General features: G+C 47.3%; 2 protein-coding genes across 2 annotated transcripts in view; both read left to right on the forward strand.

Annotated features, from left to right (window-relative positions):
• The window catches only part of SLC13A3 (solute carrier family 13 member 3), a 28401-nt gene extending 12618 nt beyond the window's left edge, over positions 1 to 15783 (forward strand). Inside the window, exons 4-13 of the mRNA XM_037402546.1 lie at positions 3707 to 3773; positions 4513 to 4698; positions 5642 to 5767; positions 8132 to 8227; positions 10029 to 10133; positions 11130 to 11227; positions 12430 to 12542; positions 12908 to 13069; positions 13407 to 13544; positions 14144 to 15783. Of these exons, the coding sequence (XP_037258443.1) occupies positions 3707 to 3773; positions 4513 to 4698; positions 5642 to 5767; positions 8132 to 8227; positions 10029 to 10133; positions 11130 to 11227; positions 12430 to 12542; positions 12908 to 13069; positions 13407 to 13544; positions 14144 to 14329 (1277 nt within the window). The 3' untranslated portion in view covers positions 14330 to 15783. The remainder of the gene's footprint in view (positions 1 to 3706; positions 3774 to 4512; positions 4699 to 5641; positions 5768 to 8131; positions 8228 to 10028; positions 10134 to 11129; positions 11228 to 12429; positions 12543 to 12907; positions 13070 to 13406; positions 13545 to 14143) is intronic.
• Positions 15784 to 20905: 5122 nt separating this feature from the next.
• Positions 20906 to 24372, forward strand: LOC119155046 (osteoclast stimulatory transmembrane protein). The gene is made up of 3 exons (XM_037403197.1): positions 20906 to 20949; positions 21867 to 22911; positions 23922 to 24372. The coding sequence occupies exons 1-3, from the start codon at positions 20906 to 20908 to the stop codon at positions 24261 to 24263; spliced, it is 1431 nt and encodes a 476-aa protein (XP_037259094.1). The 3' UTR covers positions 24264 to 24372.
• Positions 24373 to 24608: the final 236 nt, after the last annotated feature.

Raw genomic sequence — 24608 nt, forward strand, 5'->3', positions numbered from 1 at the left:
ACATTTGCTTCATGAGTTTTTGACTGTTCACATCTATTAAAATCAACCCCACTGACCTTCTTGCTATAATTTCTTATTCTGTAGAAGCACTGTGTTTTCGTCAGTCTGCTTTTAACCTCCTTGATCCCACCCTCTGAAATGATTTGACTCTGTAGTTGTGACTGTAAATACAGTAGAGTTTGGGAACGTGTAAAATCAAGACCCCTCTTGTCCTAGACAGTGGCAGGCACAAAATTAACGTCCCTGGCCCACAGTGCTTACAGTGGTGAGAGAAACCAGCAAAGGCAAAGGGAGAGGCATGCAAGCAGAAGAATGAATAAAGTGATGCTTTGCAAATATCATGTGATTGTGTGATGATGTATTTTTCTCTTGAGGTAGAAACTTAGAGAAGTAATAAAAAGTGAAGGAGGAGTAATCTGAAAAGTGTACAACATCAAAATGCAGGTCTTCTTGTAGGCTTGTTATGTGAACTTTAGTGCCCCAAGGTAGACTCGTCCTTTTCTGTAATCTTTCTGAACGGATGAGAAAAGCAGAGTTCCTCGAAGGAAGCCCTACACCTGAAGTCAGTCAAAAGTGACGAATCTGATGTTCCGCCTAGGAGCGGAGATGTGCAGGTGAGCGTTCCGCAGGGTTTCCTGCCTGGCAGGTGGCCGCTGCAGTCAGGGCTGCTCGCACATCTCCAGCAGGGCTGGCTGGATGTAAGGAATGTGCCTTTGAGGAAAAGGTATACTTATTTCATAATTTAATTTTATAATCTAATTCAATTGTAATCTGTGTTCCAAAAAACAGATGTGTTTGTGAAGGGGCCTGTATGTGGAAGCAAGCTTTTGCAATGACATATGATAAAATCAGTTTGCAAATCTGCTTGGACATGCTTTATTAACACCGTAGTGGTGTCAAGGAGGCCAAAAAAATACTTGCATGGAAAAAATATATAAAAAAATAAAAGAATATGTAGAATGTAAAAGCATTGGATTTTTCTGAAGAAATCTCTGCAAGTATTAAACCAGCTTTGTGAAGGGTTTTGCTTACACACACAGGGCCAGAATTAAAGTGATGTCACTGAGTTGGTAGCACTTTTTTGCTGATGGGAGAACCTCAAGGTTGCATTCACTTATGTCCATCCTCAGCCATGTTACAAATCAGTAAATACTTGCATGGTTGTGTTGTTGTTGACAGTTAAAATTGGGTGCAGCATTTTGTTCATTTTGTCACCGTTGGATACTGATGCAAGAGCGCTCCGAAGTGAGCTTTGGTGGCTGAAGTCCCAGCTGGTTCTGGTTGATTGAAGCAGGGCTATCAACTGCACACCAACAGACTTTTTTTCAGCTTCCAGAATTTTCATTTTGGAGGTGGGTTATAGATTCCCTACAATTCAGTCTGACGACGAGATGGAAGCTGCTGTGCTAGTGAGTCTGACCATCTTTCCTGCTCTCTGCCCACTAACCCATCATCGGCAATATTTCATTTCTCTGAGCAGCTTAAATATCTCCAGGTAAAAATCACAAGGAAATATCTCCATCCTTTATTTCCTGCGTAGAGAGTATCTTCTGCAAATTCGGGACAAACTGCAGTCAGTACTTGAGGTGTTTTGTTGGGTTGGAGACCTGCAAATGATGTCTCTACAGGGGCGTGTGGGAAATGCTGGCTGTGGACACTGCTGGCTGCCTGGCCCCAGCGCTGCTGCCTGCGCTCCCTGGGGGGTGGGAGTATTCCTTCTCAGGCCTTTTCAACCTGTTGGAAACAATAAACGTGTTGTTCAAGCCGAACTTACCTAGGACAAGCCTTTCTGCCTCTAAGGTGTATGAGGTATTTGGGTGAAGTGGCCACTGACTCCTGCTTGCGCTGCTCCGTGAGAGGTGCGTACAGCCAGGTCCTACCTCGGGGGTCTTTGGCCTCTTCTGATTTACGCGCCTGTAACAATTTTCAACTCCTCCTTACGAGTTTCATAGGAAAAGTTTGTTCCGCAGTAGCTGTGGCTTTCCTTTGCATGGCTGCCTTTTGCAAACCTTCCGTGAGAGGTAACTTGCGGATGGCCCTGGCAAAATGGGATGGGAGTTTGGGCTTAATGTTTTTCCATTTTTTTTCTCTGCTAAGAGGTAGAACGGAATATGTGTCTTTGCAGAGCCAGCGCTAGGCTGGAATGGGGTGGCAGTGGTAAGAGGCTTGGGCTAAATGTGTCAGGGGATCAACAGTCAAACCACGGGTTAATGTTCGTCCTTCTAATTACATCCCTCCATCACTGCACTGTTGGGATGAAAGCTCAGCATGTGTGAGTCCAAGCCAGTTAATTCCAATTCCGTAAATTAGCAATGTGTAAAACATGACATGGCAAAAATCTTTGGTTCACTGCGCTGGAACGAGCTCGGTGTCTTTGGCACACGTGTGAGTGGGTGCAGAGACTTTGCCCACTGACTGCCCTCCTCCGTGCGCTTGCTTTTGGGCTCTAGGGCATGTACAGGTAGAAGAGGCTGGTGTTTCAGTCTGAGGATGGGTGTGAGGAGATCTGGGGACCACTGGGGTGGCAGTACCAGGAGTTGGGCTCAGCTTGCCCTGGCCTGCAGAGCCCAGGGAGGTGACAAGGGACAGGGCTCTGGACCCCGAAACATGCAAAGAGCCCAAGGCAAGGCAGCAGGGCCAGTGGTGATGGGGAAGGGCCACCTGGGCTGAAGGTGGATAAAACTCTCAAGTGCTCCGGTCCTGAGGAAGAACATGGAAAATGGGTGTTAATGGCACACCTCTACGCCCAACCTCAGGAGGTTAAGCTGTGAGCCAGGACTGCAAATGCCACAAGCTTTAGTGTGAGATCTCGTAAAAAAAGAGTGGTTGTATTGCGTTTCTGTCTTTCGTTTTCTGAATCCTCCCATGTGTATGTGTGCGGTAGAGTGGCGTGCACCTCCTGGTTTACTGCCAAAGAGAACCTTGGTCCTTCTGGTCAAAATATACCCTTTCCTCAAGTGCTCCTGGGTCCTGCTGGTGTTCCCTGTGGCTAAGGACAGTGAGGCAGAGCCCACATGAAATGTGCAGGGGGGTCCCTGGGAGCTGAGTATGCAGCAGGATCCCCCCGGGGTGGCCCTAAACTTGTGTTGAGGACCGGTAGCTCAGCCTGCTGGTCCCATCATTTATGGAGGGGATGTTGGGCTGGAACAAAGCCTAATTTCCAAATGAGTCTCACTCTTGTTTTTAAAGAGGGAATTACAGCTTTCTGGTGACGTTGCACTAGGTGTCTGCAGGGGGTAAAATTCTCATCCCTTGGGAGCAGAGCTGCGCAGCAGGGAGTGCTCCTGCTGTACCTCGGGGAATGTGCCTTATGGGTACATCATGCCCAAGTTTTTCTTCCTAAGAATGAGCTATGGTTCACCCTTCCCACGAACACCCCACCCCAAACCCCTTGGCTTGATAAGAGACACCCTGGAACTCCTGGTCACGTTAGAAGACCCCAGAGCCCAGCCAGTGGCAGAAGTAGTAAAAGGACGGTGTGAGTGCCTCTGGGTGTTGGAGGAGAAGCCGCGGCGGTGGCAGGGGGAGATGGGCTTGCCCACGCCCTCTGGGTGCTCCTGACCCTGTCCCCTGGCCTGAGCTCGCCCTTTGTTCGCACAGCCCCTCCTCTGTCAATGGCAGTTGTTTCCTCCGTTCCTCTGTTTGGTTCAAGGAGAATTTTCTAGATGCTTTGAACTGTTTTAAAGTCCTCATCTTTCTTTTTCAGCATCTTTACAGCAGAATAAACTTTACACTGTACCAACTGAGATGCAGTTTCTGGCAAGTACTGAGGAGTAAGTTAACTATAAAGTTTGTATTAGAGAGTTGAGAGAGAGAATTATCCCCTGAGCTAGAGCAAGTTTTAGGAATTTGAAATTCAATCATTGAAATGTTTTGATTGTACCAAACATCCCAATCACTAGCAGCCTGATGATAGAAACCCTCTTCTGTGTGTCCAGCATCCCTCTGCATGTCCAAATCATTGCAGAGATTTTCCAGCCACTCTGAAATGGTAGCCAGAGGTGTCTCCTGCGGGGGAATTGTGCCTTGGTTTTCTCAGGAACATCAAATGTGTGAAGCTGGTGATGTAAAACCCACCAGGATTTACACACTGGTGTGATGGTCCTGCTTTGATAACAACGATGGGAAGGAAGCATTTTTTCAGGATCAGGTGTTTCTTTCTTCTCGGTGCTATCAATTTATTTTTTTTTATTTGTTTATTTTTTCCTTTTAGCAGTCCTGTGGACTTTATGCTAAGTGTTACAAGTTGCTGAGGGGCTGGGCAAGGCATGTGCACCCTCAGCTCCTGCGGATGGGTGCTGAGGGTGCTCTGCCCTCTGCACGGCTGCCAGTCCTGCATGGCAGTTCACTGAGCAGACCCTTCTGCTGCCCTGAGCTGCTAATGTGTCCTTGAGGACAGTATTAGCTTGGATTTCTAAAAACTGGGAATTTTCCTTCTGTCAAGACTCTGAAGTGGTTGCACTGTATTTAAACCAGGGCTTTCACCGGATTCTCTTTTGGACTATTTTAAAGCAAAGATCTGACGGAGGAGAAGGAGGTTGCCAGCGATGTTCTCTCAGATTTAAAGAAGGAGGAGGAATACAAAACAAATATATGGAAAGGTTTCCTCATCTCAATCCCATACGCGGCCAGCATCGGAGGAACAGCAACGCTGACGGGAACTGCACCAAACCTCATCCTCCTGGGACAGCTGAAGAGGTATGGGAGGCTGCCCTGGAGAGCCTTGTAAATCCTGGAAAAGAGAGACGTGTTCCCCATCCCTGCAGGAAATTCCCTTCTGTGCCAAGAGCTGGTTTGGGAAATTCATGCACTTCCAGAATATTTTGGGAAACTTTGTGAGCAGAGGAAAGCAGAGAGTGGTTGCATCAGCTTAGGAGGTTTGCAGCATACCCAGGCAGGCTGTCAGTGAAATGGGTGCACATGTGCTTCACCTCACTGACGCTCTTAATCCCATTGACTTTAATGGGACTTGACTACATGCTTGCAATTAATCTCATAACAGTTTTGATGAAACACGCCATGTAGCGTTCTGTGACCCGTTGTATCTACTGCTGTAGAAAGAAAGAAATAGAAAAGAAAGAATACTAGAAGAAAAACAGTAGAAAGAAAAAGAAGGAAACCATTACTTCTGGCCTGTTTTCTTAGTTATAAAAGATGCCTCCTACGTGCGTAGGAACAGAGATTTGTGTCATCCTGAGTGCCCATAGGTATTTCTTAACATTGCTAGCCTCTACAAGTGGTATGTGCAGTCTCCCCTAGCCATGTACAGCATCTCGCTGAGGTTCATGTTCAGACTGTCCAGCAGTTATTGTAGCATGGTTTAATCCTGGGTGCTCAGGGGCATCATTGTACGCAAGCATTGGTGCTCTGGAGGGGGGGGGTCAGATCTCCCCTTGCAGGCTTGCAGAGCTGGGATGGGTGAGCTGTGGGTGGCAGGGTGGCCTGGATGGGTTGTTCCAGCACAACACTCCCCAGATCTCCTAGAGCCCAGATAACTGCTGGTGCACACAGAAGAACAGTTTTAAAGTGCACGCTGGCACTTGTGGGATGTTTTGCTGCCGATTTCAGATGTTTGTTTACCCGTAAATTGGAAGGGTTGTTTTCCCTTCTTGGATTAACTTGATTTTTCCCATTTGCTTAGTTATTTTCCAGAATGTGATGTGGTGAACTTTGGTTCTTGGTTTATGTTTGCATTTCCTTTAATGCTGATTTTTCTTCTCCTGGGATGGCTATGGATCTCCATCCTATATGGAGGAATTAACCTGAGGTACGTTTATATTCCCTACACATATATGTAGTCTGGTTATACCAGCACTGTGAAATGCATGTTCATCACGATTCTCATACTAAATCTACTGATATCATCCAGTATCACCCAGTCATGTCCTGGATAGTGGGGGGTTTCCTAACTAACTTCAGGATGCTCATGCTGTTATCAGTCATCTATTTTAAAGACGCTGATATGCAACAGCAATTGTTTAAAGATGTCTCATGGTTACATATACTTTATCTAACTTAAATACATATGTGTACAGAGTATGTATTATATATTCATTCAGTTAAATGTACAGTTCTTAAAGGTTGTTTTACTGCCTGACCTGGTCCTGTGGAGGTCAGTGGCAGATTTTCATTGACAGAAGGGAAAGCAGGATCAAACTTTGAAGACCAGCATGAAATCTTGGTTCTCCTGGAATTAGTAGCAAAAATCTCCTAGAACATGAAAGAGCCAGGATTTGTTCAAGGGGCAGAAACTCGGGTTTGGAACGGATTACTTCACAACAGGTCTTAATTTTACAACAATGTGTTAATCTGTAACTGAGAATAACATGTTTTTCCGGTAAATCTTTGCTGGATACATGCAACCCCTAGCGTACACTACTTAAAATGATTGCAGCATTGCCATGCTCATTCATTTGGATCCCTTTTCCCCCTACACACTCTCACATGATAGTAACAGGCTCACAGGCTTGGTTCCTCTGGGGACCGTACAGAACTTCCAATATTTAGAGAAGTCTTTAATTGCTATTTTGAGTTTAAAATGCAAATACAGAGGGGGTGGGGGAAGAAAGCAGGTGTCCAAATATTTACATTGTCCCAGAGACAGGAAAAAAATCAATGGGAAAATTTCAATCCAGAAAATGCCAAAAGCTGGTCCTTAAATTGCTTGTGGAGCTTCACGGGAGGCTCGGCGTGCTGCTGTGGGCTGCTCTGCCGGCACACAGCCACTTAGACCTGTGCTGCTCTGCGCTTGTGTGATGCAGAACCTGAATCCCCACATCCTACGGAGAGGTGTCCTGCTGCCATGGCCCTGGACAACCAGGTGATGGAAGAGGTAGCTGTGCTGGCCAAAGCCCCTGGCAAAATGAGAAATTGTTCTTGTGCTTGGGGAACGTGATGCTTTTTGTTTTGTTTGGCTCATCTCTGTCAGCACAAAGCCTGGCTTTATTGGGATAGCTGGGCCAGCGCAGATACCAGTATTCCCCAGTGGCAAGGTGCCTTGGAAGAGACATTGCAAAGCTGCACAAGTACAGCCGAGGTTCTGCAGGAGTCTGTTGGACTGCTTTGGCTGTAACGGCTTGGGGACAGTGGCTGGACTTTCGATGTGGGCAAGTCCTTGGTGTCTGCAGCACAGTACAGGCGGATGGACATCGCTCCAAGAGTAGGTCGGCTTTGCCTGAATCCAGAAGGCATGAAAAGCCTTAGGGATGGGCTGGCTGAGCTGAGGCTGCTGTTAATGACACCCCGCAAAACCCAAGAAATTGAAGGACCAGGTATAGCTGGTTGGGGTTCAGGAACTTCTGAGCGATCAACTCTTCATCTGTATAGAAGATCCAGTCGCAATATCCCTTGGAAACAGTGAATGAATTAGGGAAACGCCAGCACCGTGGGGCAGGATGGATGTGCCTGATGCAGAGCTGGGTTTGTGGGTTTAATCAGGGTCACAGGCACGGTTAGAGACTGGGTTCAGCGTCATGGGTTGTGACGGGAGATGCAGTGCAAGATATGAATATATCATTTGTATGCACATACTACAAAGGAGCAAACTGTGTGTGCAGTCAGCACAGCCGCTGGGCTAAGAGGCTTAGCCAGGAGCACATTAACATTCCCGGCCAGTTAGAAATTCCTCACATTTTTGTTGACCCTCAGCAGCATCATGGGATCACCCAGGAAATTGCAAGTGACTCAAGAAATGAAGGGACAGATTAATTTTCTGTGTCACCCTCTTCCCAGTTGTTCTGTCCAAGTAGGTAACGGCTAGAGATGAGGAAATCCGGCATTGCTGGGACTTTCTTTTGGCAATCAGAGCCCATGCTGGAGGAAACAGTTCAGAATGTAAATGAGAGGAAGCTTCCCAACCTCTGCAGGGTCTCCGTTGTGTGAATGCATAGAGAAAGGATATATAAAATAGGGCCTTATTGCCTCTGTCTGCACCAGAGCCTTTCATCATTAGTCTTCATAATCTGAAGAAAATGCAAACTGAGCTGCCAGAGATGTGCAGTTCTTTGCAAGTTGCAGAGCAGGCACTGGAGCGGTACCCGGAGCCAGGCATATGCTGCAGTAGGAAATGCAGTATCTACTGTGTGTCAGTTCTGTTAGAGGCATGTAAAAATGTAACCATGTTTCTTGGCAGGGGCTGGAGAACAAAAAAGTCAAATATAAGAGTGGATGCAGAAGCCCGAGCCAGAGAAGTCATAAAGGAGGACTATCAGAAACTAGGTCCAACAAAGTGAGTTGTAAAGTCGGGGCTGAAATGAAAAAGAAATCAAGTGGGTTTGGAAATGTCCTGTCTTAAGAGTGGAGGAATGGGGGAAATGGAGTTTTTCAGAAGAAGATGAAATGCATGTTTCCACTCAGCGTGTTCATAAGCTCTTTAAGTTTGCTTTTTGCACGCTCCAGCCTCTTCACCTTCACTAACATGAATAGTTGCCAACAGCAGCTTGTGCTCAAATCTTCCCAACAACAAAGTTCATATTTGTGTGGATTCATGCTGGGTTGTTTAATTACTGTTTGTAATTTTTTCTGCTCCATGGACAAAACCAATCCTGCGTGTGTTACGTACTAACCAACACAGGCTGAATTCTGAAGGTTTGTGCATACCTGTTCTGCAAAGTAGGAAGCATTTACTGGAAAGACTGATGAACCATATGATAATGTATCACATGGATTGTGGATATGCTGTAAGGAATCTTAATAGCTGCTAAAGAAAGTATATGGAAAGCAGTCAGAGCCATGTCATGGAATACATTATTTTTTTCTGAATAACTCCTTCAGCTCTATTAGGTGAAGACAGGACAAGGGACTTTTAGCTTCTTATTGTAGTTTCTCAAAGGTCTTGTCTTCTGGAAAAAGCTTGGTGCAGATTGCAATGGTGGGGATCATATTTTGGAGAAAGGAACCAGCAGAAAGAATCGTGAGTTTTAGACTTAAGAGGAATTCCAAAAAAGAAGGAAACAGGAAAAGCTGATTATCTCTAGGAATCAAACCCTAGGTATGTCCAACCAGCCACCGATATTCTGGGCAGCCAGGGCTAGTGAATGTTTTTGAAACTGTAGGTCTAACCTTAAATGGTCTGTGTTTCTCCATGTGTAAACCAATATTTTCATACTCACAGCAATGCTGTGACGATTCAGCGATGTTTGTGTCATGCTATCGACATTGTAATTATTGCTGTTATGTGGAAAATGGAGTGGTTCTTCAAAGGCAATTGTCTGTGCCTGTGCTGTAAATGAAAGAAATTGGTTTATTTGTTCCATTCGGTACATTATCGAGCAGCCTGCGAAATGTCTCTGAAAGAATCAAAGTCCCACTTTGAGGTCTAGGAGTGAGAAAGTCCATTAAGCTGAGCTCTATCAATTTGATTAGCAACCCCATAACTTAAAATCAGTGCAAGTGGCTTTTCCCCAATGGTTTAAATGCCCTTCCTTGTGCTCGGAGAGATTTTAAACAGTGTTTTGAGCACTGTCTTGGCTAAATCTTGACTCCACTGGATCCTTAGTGAATGACATTGCCATTTACCCTGCTGTTCGTCATGTGTCTAAGGGGTGCTGTTTAGGTTTTGACCTTGAAGAAGCTTGTTCCTGCTGTCTCATACACGATTTGAATCTCAGCCATCCTTTTACATGGCTTGAACTGGAGTGGGAGCATCCCTGGGTGGCCATGCCTGAGGGACATCCCGGAGGGCAGCGGTAAGAGGAATGACCACGAGGAGCTGCTTGGCCCGTGCTCTCTGCCACACACACACACTCTGCACACACAGGGTCAGCCTTGCATATGCCTCTCCTGACATCTAGGCATTCCTGATGCCTGTCTTGCCTCTCCCTAATGTCTTCCAATAAGAGATAATTGCTGGCAAATACCAATATTTGCAAATAGATTTACAATCTATTCTGATGTTTCACTGTAGTTATTTTTAGGAAACCAGCCTAACTTCTCACCCAAGCTGCTGCAGCCTGAGCTCAACAGTTGTCCTGGCTTGGATCCACCTGATTAGCACATCAGCATTTTAACTGCATTTATTTTCATTTCAGGTTTGCAGAACAGGCAATTTTCTTCTTCTTCTGCATGTTTGCAATCATGCTTTTCTCCAGGGATCCCAAATTCATTCCAGGTTGGGCAAGCTTGTTTGCACCAGGGTAAGACTTTTTATTTTCATTCCACTGTCACATTTTTCAATAGCATTTCCGAGTCTATGAGATTCCTGGGTTTCTGATTATGTTGCTTAACACTATTGCTCAGGTTTCCTGGGATAAATTAAACCTGCTTCAAGTAGCAGGACCAGCTTTATTGTTTCTGCCTCTAGAAGGAGGTACATGATGCCTGGTGGGAACTTGGCATGTGTCTGTCTGAGGCCATCCCTAAGGTTTTAATGTTGGGCATGCTGTTTAAACGTACATTTAGAGTGAAATTCTGAATTCTTTATGCAATCCACTGATTTCACTGGAGGTCTGGAGACTGAAGAGAGGTGGCAGAAGCTGACCCCAAGTGCTATCCTGCCTGTTTGGCAAGTTTGTCTCTCCTGTGACATTCATACCTTGGGAAGACTAGTGGATATAGCAGTTGGGGAATGCTAAAGCTCAGAGAGGATGTCGTTATTTCTCAACAGAAGAGACCTTCATAATTTTTTTTAAAGTAAAGCCCTAGCTTAATAAATTATTCCTTAATACAACAAAGTAGTTATGGACTTTTTCCTCATCGGTTAACAGCTCCTTACAATCACATGCTTGAGCTCTTTGCTGGGTGGAGTTTGCTTTTCACCTTAGAGTCTGAGAATTTGGCTAAGAGGTCATATAAATAGGATAGTCTGGGCTCTGCCTTGCTTCCTCCCTGCAGTAACCTGAGGAAACTTGTCCTCACCACCCTTCATGGACTGACCATGACTCTGCAGTCAGAACAGCCAGAGCATCAGTGTGGTGGGGTTTAGATCTTGGTTTTTACATTTCTAGGGCAGCTTTTCTAGGGGGTTCACAGCCCATTGTAGAAATGTAGCTTGACAGGGAATTAAAAAGAAAAGAACTGTGAACAACAAGCATTGTTGAAATGTAATCTTCTTTGGTAAATCCCTGTTCTCATAAACTCCATAATTCTACAGGCTTGTGCTTCTTACAAGTGTTTCTGCTACTTTTGGACAGGTTTATCTCGGATGCGGTTACAGGAATCACCATTGTGATTATACTGTTCTTCTTTCCTTCCCAAAAACCTTCCTTCAGGTGGTGGTTTGACTTGAAAGGTGAGTAGGAGACCCTCGGGCAGGAGCTGTGCCCTTGCTGCGCTCTGGCAGGGCAGGCAGGGAGCGGGAGCCAGGACTGTCCCGGCTTGGACCCACACCATCCCGCAGCCGGAGCAGCGTGGCTTGGAGGTGCAGTGTGATGCTGTGGAGGCTTTGTTTCTGAAGGGCCGGGGGAGGTTCAGCCCTCGCTGCCCTGCTGCCCATTGCAGGAATGGCTCAGCTGCTCACATCGCTGCTGGAGATGATGCCGTGGTGGGCTGAAGCGAACTGAAGTCACTGTTGATTTACTGTAGCAGACCTCATGTGAAACAGGGGTTTGGTTGCTGACCCCCAAACAGCTCCTGTCCCTCAGGGGGCAGCATGAACCCCTGAGAGGGCAGAGCTGTGTGAGTTGCTCGTACCAAGAAATAGTTTCTAGAATGATTTAGAATTTAAACTCCTAAAACCCAAACTCTCGAGCAAGCTTTGGTACCAAGAGCTCTTTTGAACTCTTGGGTCTGTCCTCCTGAGTAGCAATTAGTTACAAATTTTAATTCATAAGCCACATGTGGAGATGCAGCTGATGCTGCCCCATCCACGAGTGGCCTGGGTGTCTATGGGAACAAAATACTGGCTGCTCTGAGTCATGCACATTTGCCGTGTTGTCCGTGCACAGGAAGATGTTTAATCAGGCCTCCTCTGGATAAAATGTATGTGCCCTCATTCAACAGAAAATTAACAGTCCCATTAGTGCATCCTTCGATATGACAGAGCTCACTTCATCAGGTGTTAAGAGATGGCCTTTAGGGGAGATGAGCTCTTGGCTATAAAACTCAACAGCTATTGAACAGCAAGTGTAAAATTAATAACGTCTTCATAATTCCAATGGTAGGACATTTCCTCCTTCCATGGGCTCCTATCTGTTGAAGACAATGCTTATGTCTGTTACAGAGAGAAAATTAACCTGATATTAAATGTTCCCTCAAGAAGGCCTCAAAGAAAATGTTAAGTGCTAGAATTTATTTTCTTTTCCTTTTTTTTAAGATCTGATATTAAGTTAAATGATCTTCTAATTGTCTGGCTTGAGAGACTCCATATGTATGCTTTATCAGCAACTCATGCTTAGTGAGCTTTGGCACTGATGTCAGGCTGATGATATCATACTGTCAGATGATGACTGATGTGCAAGGGGGTGTTTGATGTGAGGGTTTCTTTTTTTCTAGCACCAAACACTGAGACGCAGCCCTTGCTGACTTGGAGGAAAGCCCAAGAGACGGTGCCCTGGAACATCATCCTGCTGCTTGGAGGGGGCTTTGCCATGGCAAAGGGCTGTGAGGTGAGACCTGCCGCAGGTGCCGCCTTGCAGCCAGCCTGCCCGACAGACCTGGGTTTTGTTAGAGTGTCACCTGGGGTTCTCATTTGGCTCTGGGCGATTTGCATCTGCGGCGTCACAACACTCGAAGGACATGTTTCTCAGCTCCAAGTGACAGCAATGCGCAACAGGTAGCTAAGGAGGTTAAGAGATCTTGCAACTCCTTTCAAACAGCTTGCTGCTAAATACCCTGGGGATGCTGCACATAGGTGCTGGTGTAGGTCGGGGAAGGACATATATAGTTTCTAGTTCTAGGAGAGGATCAATTCACCTGCAGGGATGCAGGAGCTCCTCTCTCCAGCTTGCTTGCTTGCTCTCCCCTTCTGCAGGAGTCTGGTTTGTCTGTTTGGATAGGAGGCCGTCTGCATCCCTTGGAGGGTGTACCACCGCCTGTGGCTGTCATCCTCATCACGATCGTCATCGCCTTATTCACAGAGTTTGCCAGCAACACAGCCACTATTATCATCTTTCTGCCTGTCCTGGCAGAGCTGGTAAGGTTGTCCCATGGCAAGACCAGTGCTCCTCTGGTCCCTCCTCACCCTGCCCCTTGGATGGGCAGACGCGTGTCGTGCCTGTGCTGTGACCGGCACCGTGCAGTTCTCCTGCCCCTGGGCTCTGACGCTTGGGAGCAACAAAGCAAGTGCCTGTAGCGTAATGTGGACACTGAAGGATAATAATCCCTCAGATGTTGTTGGCGAGATACGTGATCATTTCTCACAGGGTGTGGGATAGGGCTCTGCACGGTGCACCAGCTGTTTGCGTCCTTTGATCTATCTGCCTATGACTGAATCCCCAAGATGCATTTTCTCTTCTTTTCTGTTTTTCAAGGCCATTCGTCTGAAAGTAAATCCCCTCTATTTAATGATACCAGGAACTATAGGATGCTCTTATGCGTTCATGCTGCCAGTCTCTACACCTCCTAACTCAATTGCATTTTCTTCTGGACACTTGATGGTCAAAGATATGGTAAGTTCTTTTAGATACAGAAAATGCTGAAAAGAATCAGCCTGAGCGGAGTGTTTAGAAAAGGAGTTTTCCAGATCGTTACTGGTTCAATATATAGTAAAGACAGAAGTCTGATACTGTTCTCAGCAGTGTTTGAAGGCACAGGGGTATGGAAGGAGCCTGTATGAAGTCTCATCTTGTGAAATTTGGAGCTGCCGTGGTTCCAAATGGTGACAAAGATGGTCTTGAATGTGCTCAGCAGCTCCCAGACCCTGCCCCTGTTCCTGCTAGTGTCAGCAGCTCAACTTTCATACGTTTCTGGATGCAGAAAACGTTCCCCAGCTCAGTGTAACAAAGCTTATGAGTATAATTAGGCTCAGTCCCAGTTCCTGCTCACATTCCTGAGGCTAAACAGATGTTAATGTTTTTGGTGGATCAAAGCTTGGTAAGCATCTGCAGAATGGCCTTTGTGCCTTAAGAAAGTCTGCTTAAGATGTTGCTAATATTAATGGCAATTAAGTCTTCCGTTTTTGTAATGTTTATATTCAAATAACTTCATGCTTCACATGCTGTGGAAGTCCAGTCTAAACTCAACTGTTGTCTTTGTATTTCTTTTGTAGGCAAGAACTGGGTTGCTCATGAATCTTATGGGAGTTCTACTTCTTAGCTTGGCTATGAACACATGGGCCAAGAGCATCTTCCAGCTGGGGACCTTCCCTGCATGGGCCAACATCCATGCAGAAAATGCCACCTCACTCTTGCCAGCTGTAGAAAATGTCACTTTAAGTGCACTAAATAAAATATGAACAAAGCCACCCCCGGGGAAGGACTCACTCACTTAGGACTTGGGCACTGGAATCATCAGAGTATGTGCAGGAGGAAGGCCATGTGGTTGTTCGCACTGTGTGGGACCCTCTGGTTTAATTTTTTTTTAGAAATACTGGTCAGTGTCACAACATCCATTTGTTATTTTCTCTGAAGATCTTTCCCCACCTTCCACAGGTACCGATCAGACTCTCCCAGAGTCCATCTGCCATAGGTTGTTGTTAACTGGACAACCCTTTAAGCGTTGAGCATCTTTAGGTGGATGCGTTTTCCCCTGTGAAAGCTAGCGAGCTTTGCTGCTCTAGCTTCTGATACCCTACCTCGTTTTGGGGAGTAGCCCTGGGAACAGGGTGGAAGCAACTGGATTATTTATGTGCAACCCAATATGAGTGAGTGTATCAGAGTCTGGCGTGGGGGGAAGGCGGCGTGGCTGCGTGCCTCTGGCAGGGTGTGAAGGATGTGGTCTCGTTACCATCTCAGGAGTAATTCTGTCATGGAGGCTGAAGACTATTTCTTCATGTTTGTGTGTGAAGGGATGATTCAGGAGATGTGTTGTTAGGACTCAGTGCATTACTCCATGCTTTGGAAACAGGAAGAAAACAGTTTGTTTCCAAACATGTTCAATGTTTTGAAAACCTGGGACAGTAATTGCTGCCTGGTTCTTTGCACTGAGTACACAGCTGGGGGTTTGGGACCAAGTTATTTTCCTAATGTAATTTTGGACATCGGTGGCATTTCACCGTTGGTGAATGTGGCCAGTCTTAGGTTTGTGAGACTGACTCACTCATGAATGACCCACTGAGTCACAGGTCAGTGGACAAGTTGCATTGGAATATTATTGACGTCTCTGAAAAATAGGCTTTGATTCTTACCATCTTTCAAAATCAGATTGCTTGGGTACTTTCAATGAAAGCATTGCGAATTGACTGTGATTTTAATCACCATTTTATTTGATTTTTTTTTTTTTATTTTCTGTAAGAATCTAAAATATTTAATGTAAAAGATCAGTCACTGAAATAGATGGATTGAATGGTAAAGGACCTGATTCTTGGTTTAGGGAAGGTGAGTGACTGGATCCCGGTGCTGGGTCAGATTTCTCTGGCGATGTAAACTGGTGGAGCTGGCAAGGTGGACTGGCCTGGGGTAGGGATCCAGCACATCCCCCTGCTCCTGTGTTGCTGAGAAACCCCAGGGCCAGGTGGGAGGGCTGGCAGGGCGATGCTGCCCAGCCACAGCTGCTGCTTCGAGGGATTACCCAAGGGTCACATGGTAGGTGGGGACTCATGGGGGTTCATCCGAAATTGCCAAAACCCACTGAATGTGGAACTTTGATCAGTAAAGTTCAAAAAATTCCTTAATGTTCAACAAAATCTTTAAGTTCGATGAAATCCTTAATGATTATGGAAAACTACAATAAAGCACGTTTGCTAGCACATCACATCGTCCTGTTTGCTCTGTAGCTTGAGGGGAGAAAAGGCAAAGCCCGAGCCTTCCCCTCCCCTAGCTTCACCCCTGATTTGGGCAGTGGTTCCCCAGGAAGAGCAGGAGGGCAGTGAGGTCTCCCTCCTTGTCTGAACACAATGGAGCCCTACATTGGAGCCGTGTTAGGCAGTGGAGCAATGGAAAAGCTCCTAGCCCAGCATCTCAGGGCTGCTCTGCTGAAGAGATGCAGCCCTGGCAGCTGCCTTTGCTGGGGATAGCCCGTACCACCATCCCACTCCTCCAGGGCAGCTCCATGCTGGCTGTGTGCTGGGTTTGCTCGCTGTTGTTCTGCATCAGCGCTCCTCATCATGCCTTAACAGAGATGGGCTGAATGGGGAAGGGAAAATTGCTCCCTGCAGTTCCCTTTCCCAGCCAGCTGTCCTGCGAACAGCCCAGCATCGCTGTCCCGGGGCCAGGGAACGGGCAGTGCCCTGTGTGGCTGGGTGTCGCGGCAAGGAGCCCTGCTGTCCCGCTGCCCTGCCACGGCTAGAGATGCTGCTGCTGCTGGGGAGCGGGGTCGGTCACTGGAACAGAGCCTCCTCTGTCCCTGCAGCCCGGAGAGCAGGCAGCGAGGGCCTTTGGATTGTCTAATTTTGAGGCTTGAAAGGTAACATCCAGTCCAGCTCCGCTGCAGACGTAGGGGTTGCAGATTTACTCACAGTCTCAGCTCTGGCTTGGCGCACCCTAGTTGAACCCAGGGGCACAGTTTTACTTGGGCATGAAAGCAGAACTGAGACCACAGAGTTTGTGTGGAAGTCTCCAAAAATCATTCCCAGCATCCTAGCATGACTGCAGCACTGTCTGTCCAGCGATCAGAAGGTATTTCCCAAATGCAGCCAGGGAAGGTATGTTACCTCCGTGCCCATTAGAGAAACCAAGGCAGAGGGGGGACCAGGGACTTAGGCAAAGTCACATGGCCAGCCCTCGACAGACCTGGGAAAGGTGTGAGGAGCACCTGGATCCTAAACCTCTAGTTTAGTCAAAGACTTGGCTTCTGCCAGCTCCATCAACAGCCTCTGTGCTTCCCAGGACTCCCTAGGGGATCTGATTTAAGGCATGTGGATGACAGCATTACCTAATTCTGCTTTCTCATATCCAGGCATCTGTGAGAGCAGGACTAGTCTTGCATGCTTGATTTTTAATTATTTTATTCTTTTTTTAACAGAGGTTTTAAGATTTAGTATTTCTGGGGCTCAAGGGTGAACCGGGCTGCGTGAATAATTTCTGATTCCATTTGCTGCTGCTAGTACTGAAATTTACCAAAAGCAGCTTTTAATGGTAAGTCAGCCCCGTTAAGGGTCTGTGATGTGAACAAAGATAGAAAAATTCCCAGGAAAGGGCATTTCAAGTGCTGTACTAACTTTCTGTGACTTTGTGTTATTTTAAAGCAACTTTGCCCGCCTATGCACCGTTTCTCTAGGAATGTAAAAATACCACAACCATCACAAAAGCCATTCACATTAGCAGCCTGCTTGTGAATTTTAATTAACAGGAAATGCCACTCACGCATTGAAACTCAACATCCAGAATATTTCTGCTTTACTCCTTTGATGTTCCCCATCCGATCCTGGACCAACATCCACATGTTCTCCTGAGACACTTGGAGGAAAATAATTCTGGTTTATTTACAGTAGGAAAAGCGTTTTGTAGCATCTTTTATCCCAGAAGCATTCTGGTTGCTTTACAAACAGTTCACACAGAGGAGCAGCTGTATGGGTCTTTGCAGCGGTGAGTGGTTCTGGGGCTGTGCTCAGCCGAATTGTACCTGGCAGCGATGCTGGGAGCTCAGGAGCCAAAGGGAGAGATTCCAGGAACAAATGAAAGCCCGGCACGATACGGGAAATTCAGCTATTGCAGGTTAGATAGCCTTGGTTCCCTTACCACATTTATCCCTCATCAGTCACTGGAAGGATATTGCTGGGATTTTTCTGTTTCTGCAGTAGAAACATAAGAAGGCATGACCTGGCTCTGTATCACCATAAGTTGTTCATTTGCATGTGATTTTAACAAGCAAAGAATCACCACTAATGGGCTAATCTTTCCCGTACCCTCAATTTCTTGAATTGGCAAAATAACAAGATCAACAGGTGCAGATGATATTGCTGTGGAGATAAATCATCCTATTTTTAGCCCTCCATTCATCTTCTTTACCCTAGTAATTTTCTCAAGTTGTTTAGTTCATGTACCCCCTGCTTCTACCTGTGATACAGCTGCTCCTGTACCTTGCACCCCCTCCCATCATCGACACCACCATGGGGTTACACTAGTGCTACAGGTTGAACGTGCAGGTGTCTTGGCAAGCAACTCCTGTTCGGACCACCCTGAGACCCTCTCCGTGAGCTCTGCAGTCTGCAAAGCAGAAAGGGATTTAAAATCTCTGTCCTGGTGGGTACGAGCTCAGGCATCATCCCTAACCAGGGCAAAGCCAGGCTATGCTGTGTGGCTACAACACAAATGAAACCTGTTGTCTTACAGCAAGCTGGTTGTAGGTATGCGAGTCTCTTTTTCTACTGCTGTAGTGCTGAAAAGTCTAAAGCAGAGATCTTAGGGAATTTTGGAGCTTGAGCTCTACAGAGGCTGGAGCTTGTCAAGACAGCAAACCCCCTTTTATAGCACCGGGGAGCTGGGCCACAAGCTCCTAGTGACACAGGGTGGGAAAAGGCACCTCGGAGCATCCCAGGGGGATGCAGCACACGCATCCCCAGCACCGGCTCGCCAGCCACCCGTTTCTCCTTCACTTCCTCACTTTTCCGTAAGACTTTCCCACCCAGAGGCTTCTTTAGTTCCTGAGCTGGAGCGAGCACAGACCTTGAGGTACTTTAGCAGAAAGTGGCCGCAAGATGTCACAGCTGCCTCGCTGAGCTGCGCGGTGCCTGCTCCCGGTGCCGCTATTAGCACACGCTCTTCATCGAGGTGGTTTTTTGGTTTGTTTTTGTGGTTTTTTTTGACAAAGCAAGCTTGTTCACTGTGTCCTGGTGAATGCTAGGTGTTGGTGGGTTTAGCTCATTTACAGATTAGCAGTTCGGGGTATAAAATCGAAGATATCTTAGGTGTAGGCACTCCCTCTGCCCCACAAAGTGCAGCCTGCGATCAGTCCTGAGCTGAGCCAGAGGCAGTGCCTAGGTTTGGCTTTGCAAGTGTTCCTTGGTCTTGCCTGGAGTTACTGGGCAAGCACAGATTCTGCATGAACTTCAGTTCCCCTTCACAAGACGGTGTAGCAGACTCAGAACACACTTATCTCAATGTTGTGGACATGAAGGTTTTTTTGGTTTTATAGTCTATTGTAATTTTATGGGTTTTTTTCTGCCCCAGAAAGCTACCCGCTTAGCCTTGCTTAGGGTCCCAGGGGCTGATGCTAATATCAGTTAGCTCTGAAGTACAGTGAGAAAGAAGAAGAATGTGATGAGCTTTGCAGGGTACAGCTATGAGCCTTTTAGGGTGGTCCTTTATAGTCTGCACATTGAATGCCAGACCTAATTCATGGCCTGTGCAAGCAATTGCTATGGATGCTCTGGACAAATAGCACTTTCTGTGACGCCTGCCTGGTTGGTGCCTCTTCCCGACTGGAGCCAGAGTTTCTCATTCAGCATCTGTGCTCCAGGACAACAGGAGGAAAGCTTTGCTCTACTGGCCACACAAGAAAAAGAAAAATAACTATAAAGCAGAGCCGTGGAGTGGAGCAAGGGCAGAAAGGCCCTTGGCAGGTACCTGCAGGAAGGGCTGAGGGGGTGGGAAGAGGTTTGCTCATCATGGCTTGTCCTCCAGCAGCTGCTGCTGCCATGGGTCTGGCTGTGTCCCCCGGGGAAGCTGGCGGAGAGCAGAGCCCCACGTGCTGCGTCCCAGGGGCAGCCGGGACAGGGATGACCTCCAGCCCTTCGCCCTCTCCCGCCCAGGGGAGCATGAGAACATCCCGGGGGCCCAGCGGTTCCCAGCCGGCGGAGGGCTTGGCTCAGCTCGGCAGGGACAGCGGGTCCCTGTGAGGAATGGGCTCAGCGGTGGCTGGGAGAGCTGTGTCACCTTTGCCCACAAGCGGTGGCTTAGTATGAGGGTGTCTGGCAAAGGGGCGGGTTTGGTGGGAGCCAGGGAAGGCTCCTGTGACCCGCAGGTTCCATGCGAGGGCTAGGCAGTGCGTGTACGAGTTTCTTGTTTGCCAACTGAACAGAGGAGGGAGAACCCTCTTGTACAGAAACATAACTGAGCCGCAAACACCACAGGCTGGTCCTTGTCTCCTGGTGAGCAGGTGTGGTGGCTGGAGCACCGTGCCCTGCACATCCCAGGGGTCAGGCGAGTTGGTCCCATGGGGACCATACATCCTGGCCTGTACATCTGGGAGCTTCTCAGCAGTTTGGGAATCCTGCCTTGGCAGGGTTTTATCTCCAGTGAATTTGCTGGCCATAGGGAATTGCGAAGGGTTCAAGTTTGAAGCTTTACCCTTCCTTGGCTAGGACTATGACATGAGCCTTTAAACACTTTGTGAACCCTGCATGTCAGCTCACAGTTTCAGCAGGGAGCAGCAGTCTGCCAGAACAGATGGACGATTGTCAGCATGTGGTTTGCTGGACCCTGCCATGCCCTTTGTGCCAGGACTGATGTCTGGAAGAGGAAAAGGTCCCCTTCCCTCTGAGAGAAATCCCAACCTTGCAGCTCAGTGATGGGAAGTGGGAGAAGTCAGCTGGGACGAGACAGCTGATATCCCCACAAGGGGTTGTGACACCCTATGTTCCATGTGATGCTTGCTCCATCTTTGTCAGTCCATATGTCACTGACTCATTTTTTTTTCAGCTGTGTCATGAAAATAAGCCTTCTCTGCAACAGTAAGACCAGAAGAGGTGTAAAGCCTGAGCAGTGCTGTGCATCCTGACTCTGTCCTTTTGTGGTGTTATTTCCCAGGCTTCACACACCAGGTTTGTCCACACACTTCAAGAATTGACAGCACTGTTGATCTGGATTGCCTTAAAGCATTTTTTTTTTTTTTTTAGTCCTGGCTCTCTAGTGCCAGCTGCCTTGGTTTCCTATCCTGCACCTCCCCACAGCTGCATCCAGGATCCTTTCTCGGAGCAATACAGCACTAGAGCATGGACAGTTTTCGAGCAAGACTGAGACACCTCTCTGCCACTGGGTATGTAGTGGCTGCTTTAACCCCTCTCCTTTCCTCTGTCTTGATAGCTGTTGAATGGCCTTTTTCCACTGAAAAACCTCTTTGCTAGCCAAAATCCTCCCTCAAAGGATAACTGAGGCTGCTATCGGGTGGGGGGAGACAGGGATTGCCTGGCTGGGTTTAACCCTGGGGAGAGGCAACTTCCCCCCACCAGGTTTTCTGGTCTCTGGAGAGTGGCTCCAGATGTGAAGCCTGAGAAATTATCTTCCTTCCCAAATGTTTGTTTCCATTAGACATTTAAATAGCTTTATGGGACATTTCATCCTGTCCACAGTAGCCAAATTCTTATCCTTGGAGATTTCCTCTGGCACTGGAGTTTCAGCATGACACTGTTTTCTATGATCAGTTCTGTGTTTGTCACCCTTAAACCTGCAGATTTTGGTTTGGTCTCCTCCTAAGAGGCAGGGAGATCAGAAACTCCCACTCAACTGCCTCTTACCCACTGAACACCTTGTAATTACAGAGCTGGTCTAATGATTTCCACAGCAGCCAGGAGCCTCCTCTTCCTCCAGCATCCTCTAAATAGCCACTAAAGCTGCTTTTAGCTACTGCCAAGGAGTTGACGCCTCCGAATGACTTTGTTATGATTTTTTTATAATAAAACAGTGGCTATAGAATAACAGTGCTTTCGTGTGCTTGTGTTAGAGGAGGAGCAGTCACGTTGTACTTGGCATTTGACCTTTCAAGAAATGCCTTGAACTTCCCTGTCCTGCATGCTTCCAGGGAAGAGGTCAGGTTAGCAGAGAAGCAGAGTGAGACCAGAGGTGCTCAGAGAAGGGCACTGTAAAAACTCGTGAGTGCTCACCTGGAGAAAGCCCCCTAATTAGTGCATTTCTCTGCTTCCTCCGCTAACACCTGGGTGCTTGTTCTTTTCACAGGATAAGAGCCCGTGTCTACTGTGAGAACTGTCTGCTCCCAGAGGTGCGCAGGACCACGGCAGACCTATGGTGGATTTACTCCAAGCCTGTCCCAGCAAACAGCAAAGAGCTGTGGACCTTGTTTCTGCAGTGTTCCTGCATTACAGCAGTGATAGGGGGCCTCTTCTACAACTGGATGTTTGCCTCCCTGGAGTACTCCTGGCATCTCTCCATTGCAACGGCCATCTCCTTCAGTCTGCTCCTTCTGCTGACCCTTTTCTTGGTGCACCCTGCCCGTTGTGTCTTCAGTATGATCATGCCTACGTTGGGTACCAAACAGGGCCGGAAACTTCTCTTGTCAACCTGCATCATGATAGTAGCGGTTAATGTAACACCCAACATCATAAGGAATATTAAAACCATACTGCAGGTCATTGAGTGCATCTGCAAGAATTCGTCTGAGAGCCTTTTGAACTCAACTGCTCTGCTACAGACAGCTTCCTGGGAGTTTGGGGATGCAATCCAAGGAACCCTTCATTCAATTAATGTTTATAGGCCTATGAATGGACATTTTCAGTTTTCTTTGTTTAAGAACAGCTCCTTGATCTATCAGCAAATGCACCTTGCTGGTGAGAAAATTGGGAGGGACTTTTTGGCTGCTGAGGTACTGGTCAAAGACTCTATAAGAATAGGCAACAAGCTGGTTGCTGGCTTCTCCATGTTCTATCTCTGTTTTGGGTCCACCTGGTATTTGAAAAAATACCTCACCAAACTCCACTTTGACAATTTTTATATCACCAAGGAGCTGGAGCGTTTAGCTGTGGACAGAAATGCAGCTCATCTGCTGGTGGACTCATCCAAAAACCTCATTCGACCAACAGGCCTGAAGTTGTCCCGGGAAGAAGTGATGCTGTGCCTCATGCAAGCCATGCTGCTCACCGTGGCCCTGATGGTGATGCTGGTGGTGGTGGCAATGGACCACTTTGCCTTCAGCATGGCAGACACCGTGGTGAGAAAGGCAGCTCAGTTCTCTGTAGTGCCCGTCACTTTCAGCATCAAATACAGTGTAAGTACTGGGGTGCCCTGGCCTTCTCTGTGCAGGGACCCCAATGTGTGTCACACCACAGGAGGTCATGGTGGGGATCACAGCCTTTGTAGCCTTATTTACATGATCCTTAGGTGTCTCCCCAGCAGCCAGCTGGATGAGCAATAGGCTTGGGGGGGGGGAGGAGGTAGAGGCACAACCTCAGCTGCTCCTTCCAGTGCATCAAATTGCACCATATACCCGCTCCAAATTACAGCCCCTGGGAGCGAGGAGTGGAGCAAACAGTGCCTCACGCTGCACTGACACTGCCAGCACGTGGCAGCCAGACACCCCGTATCTCTAGGTCCCTTCCCCAGGCAGGGTGGGGGACTGGGTGTCCACCTCCCACCGCAGAGTGGGTGCAGCACAAGAGGAAGGGGGAAGCAGGATGTTTCCTCATCTTGCTGCACGGGCTCTTATTTGTTATTTAAGGAGAAGGCTCTGTTCACTGGCTTTGCTGTTACCCTGTGCAATCCCTTTCACAAACCTCTCCAGTTTCCATCTGTTTTAATATCCTTTATCTGGGCTAGTTTGAGTTTGGATTTTTTGGATTTTTAGCTTTCCTGTGCTACCGTGCAGCCTGCCTCCCTCCCCAGCCCTGGGGTTCTTGGGTGCAGGTACCTGCCTGTGATGAATTTACAGTAAAATAATCAGGGCTTAGAAAAAGCTTCTAATATTCAAATACACAGCCACAAATACTGCTGCCTGGATTATGTCTTTCATTGTAAATCTCACACAGTGAATACCTGTTGTGCTCTCTGTAACAGCAGATACAAATGATGGGTAGGACTGGGTTGAACCGTGCCAAGTACTCAGCACCTACACATGCTGCTGTTCTCACCCAGCCTGACGTGTATGTGCACTTCAATGTCCTTGTCTTTAATGCACAAGCTGTAATGGTGATCACATACTCTTAGGCTGATGTTTTTGTAGTAACCAGTTGCTGTTGGTTTGTTCATACTCCACGTAACTTTTAACTCTCTCTATTTCAGGCTAAAATAGCAATCCTGCCTTATCATACGAAACTTTTTCAACATTCTGATGAAGAATTACCACATCAGGACTTTGAAAAAAGCTACCACCATTCTCTGATCTTCAGCTCTGCCCACTGCAAGCTCACCCCTCCGATGCCTCCCAACCTCTCTGTGCTGCTCGTCGTGGGGCTGCTCTTCTGCATCCTCTATGCCACCGTATTCCTGGAAACCTATGCACATCGTCTGTGCAGAAAAATCGCAGCCTCCTTCTTCCAGAGCTGGGAGGAGAAGCGAGTGCTTTACCTCTACAAGAAGCTGTGCAGGAAGCACAAGGAGGAGCAAAACTGCGTGAGAAACTAAGGGTGCTTTTGGAAACAGAGGGGGTGCCTCAGACCTGTGGCAGTGGCTGGGCACAGGCTTCTGCAATGGGATCACACATTTAATTTTTCCAGTCAGAGAAGTGTTTGGAGTCTGGGGAAAAATACTTGCCAAAATACACAGAAATAAAAAAAAAAAAAAAAAAAAGATGTCACATTTTGCATTAATTTGAGGAAAATGGGCTAAATAATTTACTTTTTTTTTTTTTTTTAATCTAGAAGGTCTGGAGTCAGCTGGTCCAGGAGTGGTGGGAGATAGTTCATGGGACTTGGAGGATATCTGCATCATTAGGCAAGGCTAATGGGGAAATATGTGGGACTCAGGGTG

This window comes from Falco rusticolus, chromosome 10 (assembly GCF_015220075.1).
Source record: "Falco rusticolus isolate bFalRus1 chromosome 10, bFalRus1.pri, whole genome shotgun sequence".
In the NCBI taxonomy this organism is placed as follows: Eukaryota; Metazoa; Chordata; class Aves; order Falconiformes; family Falconidae; genus Falco; species Falco rusticolus.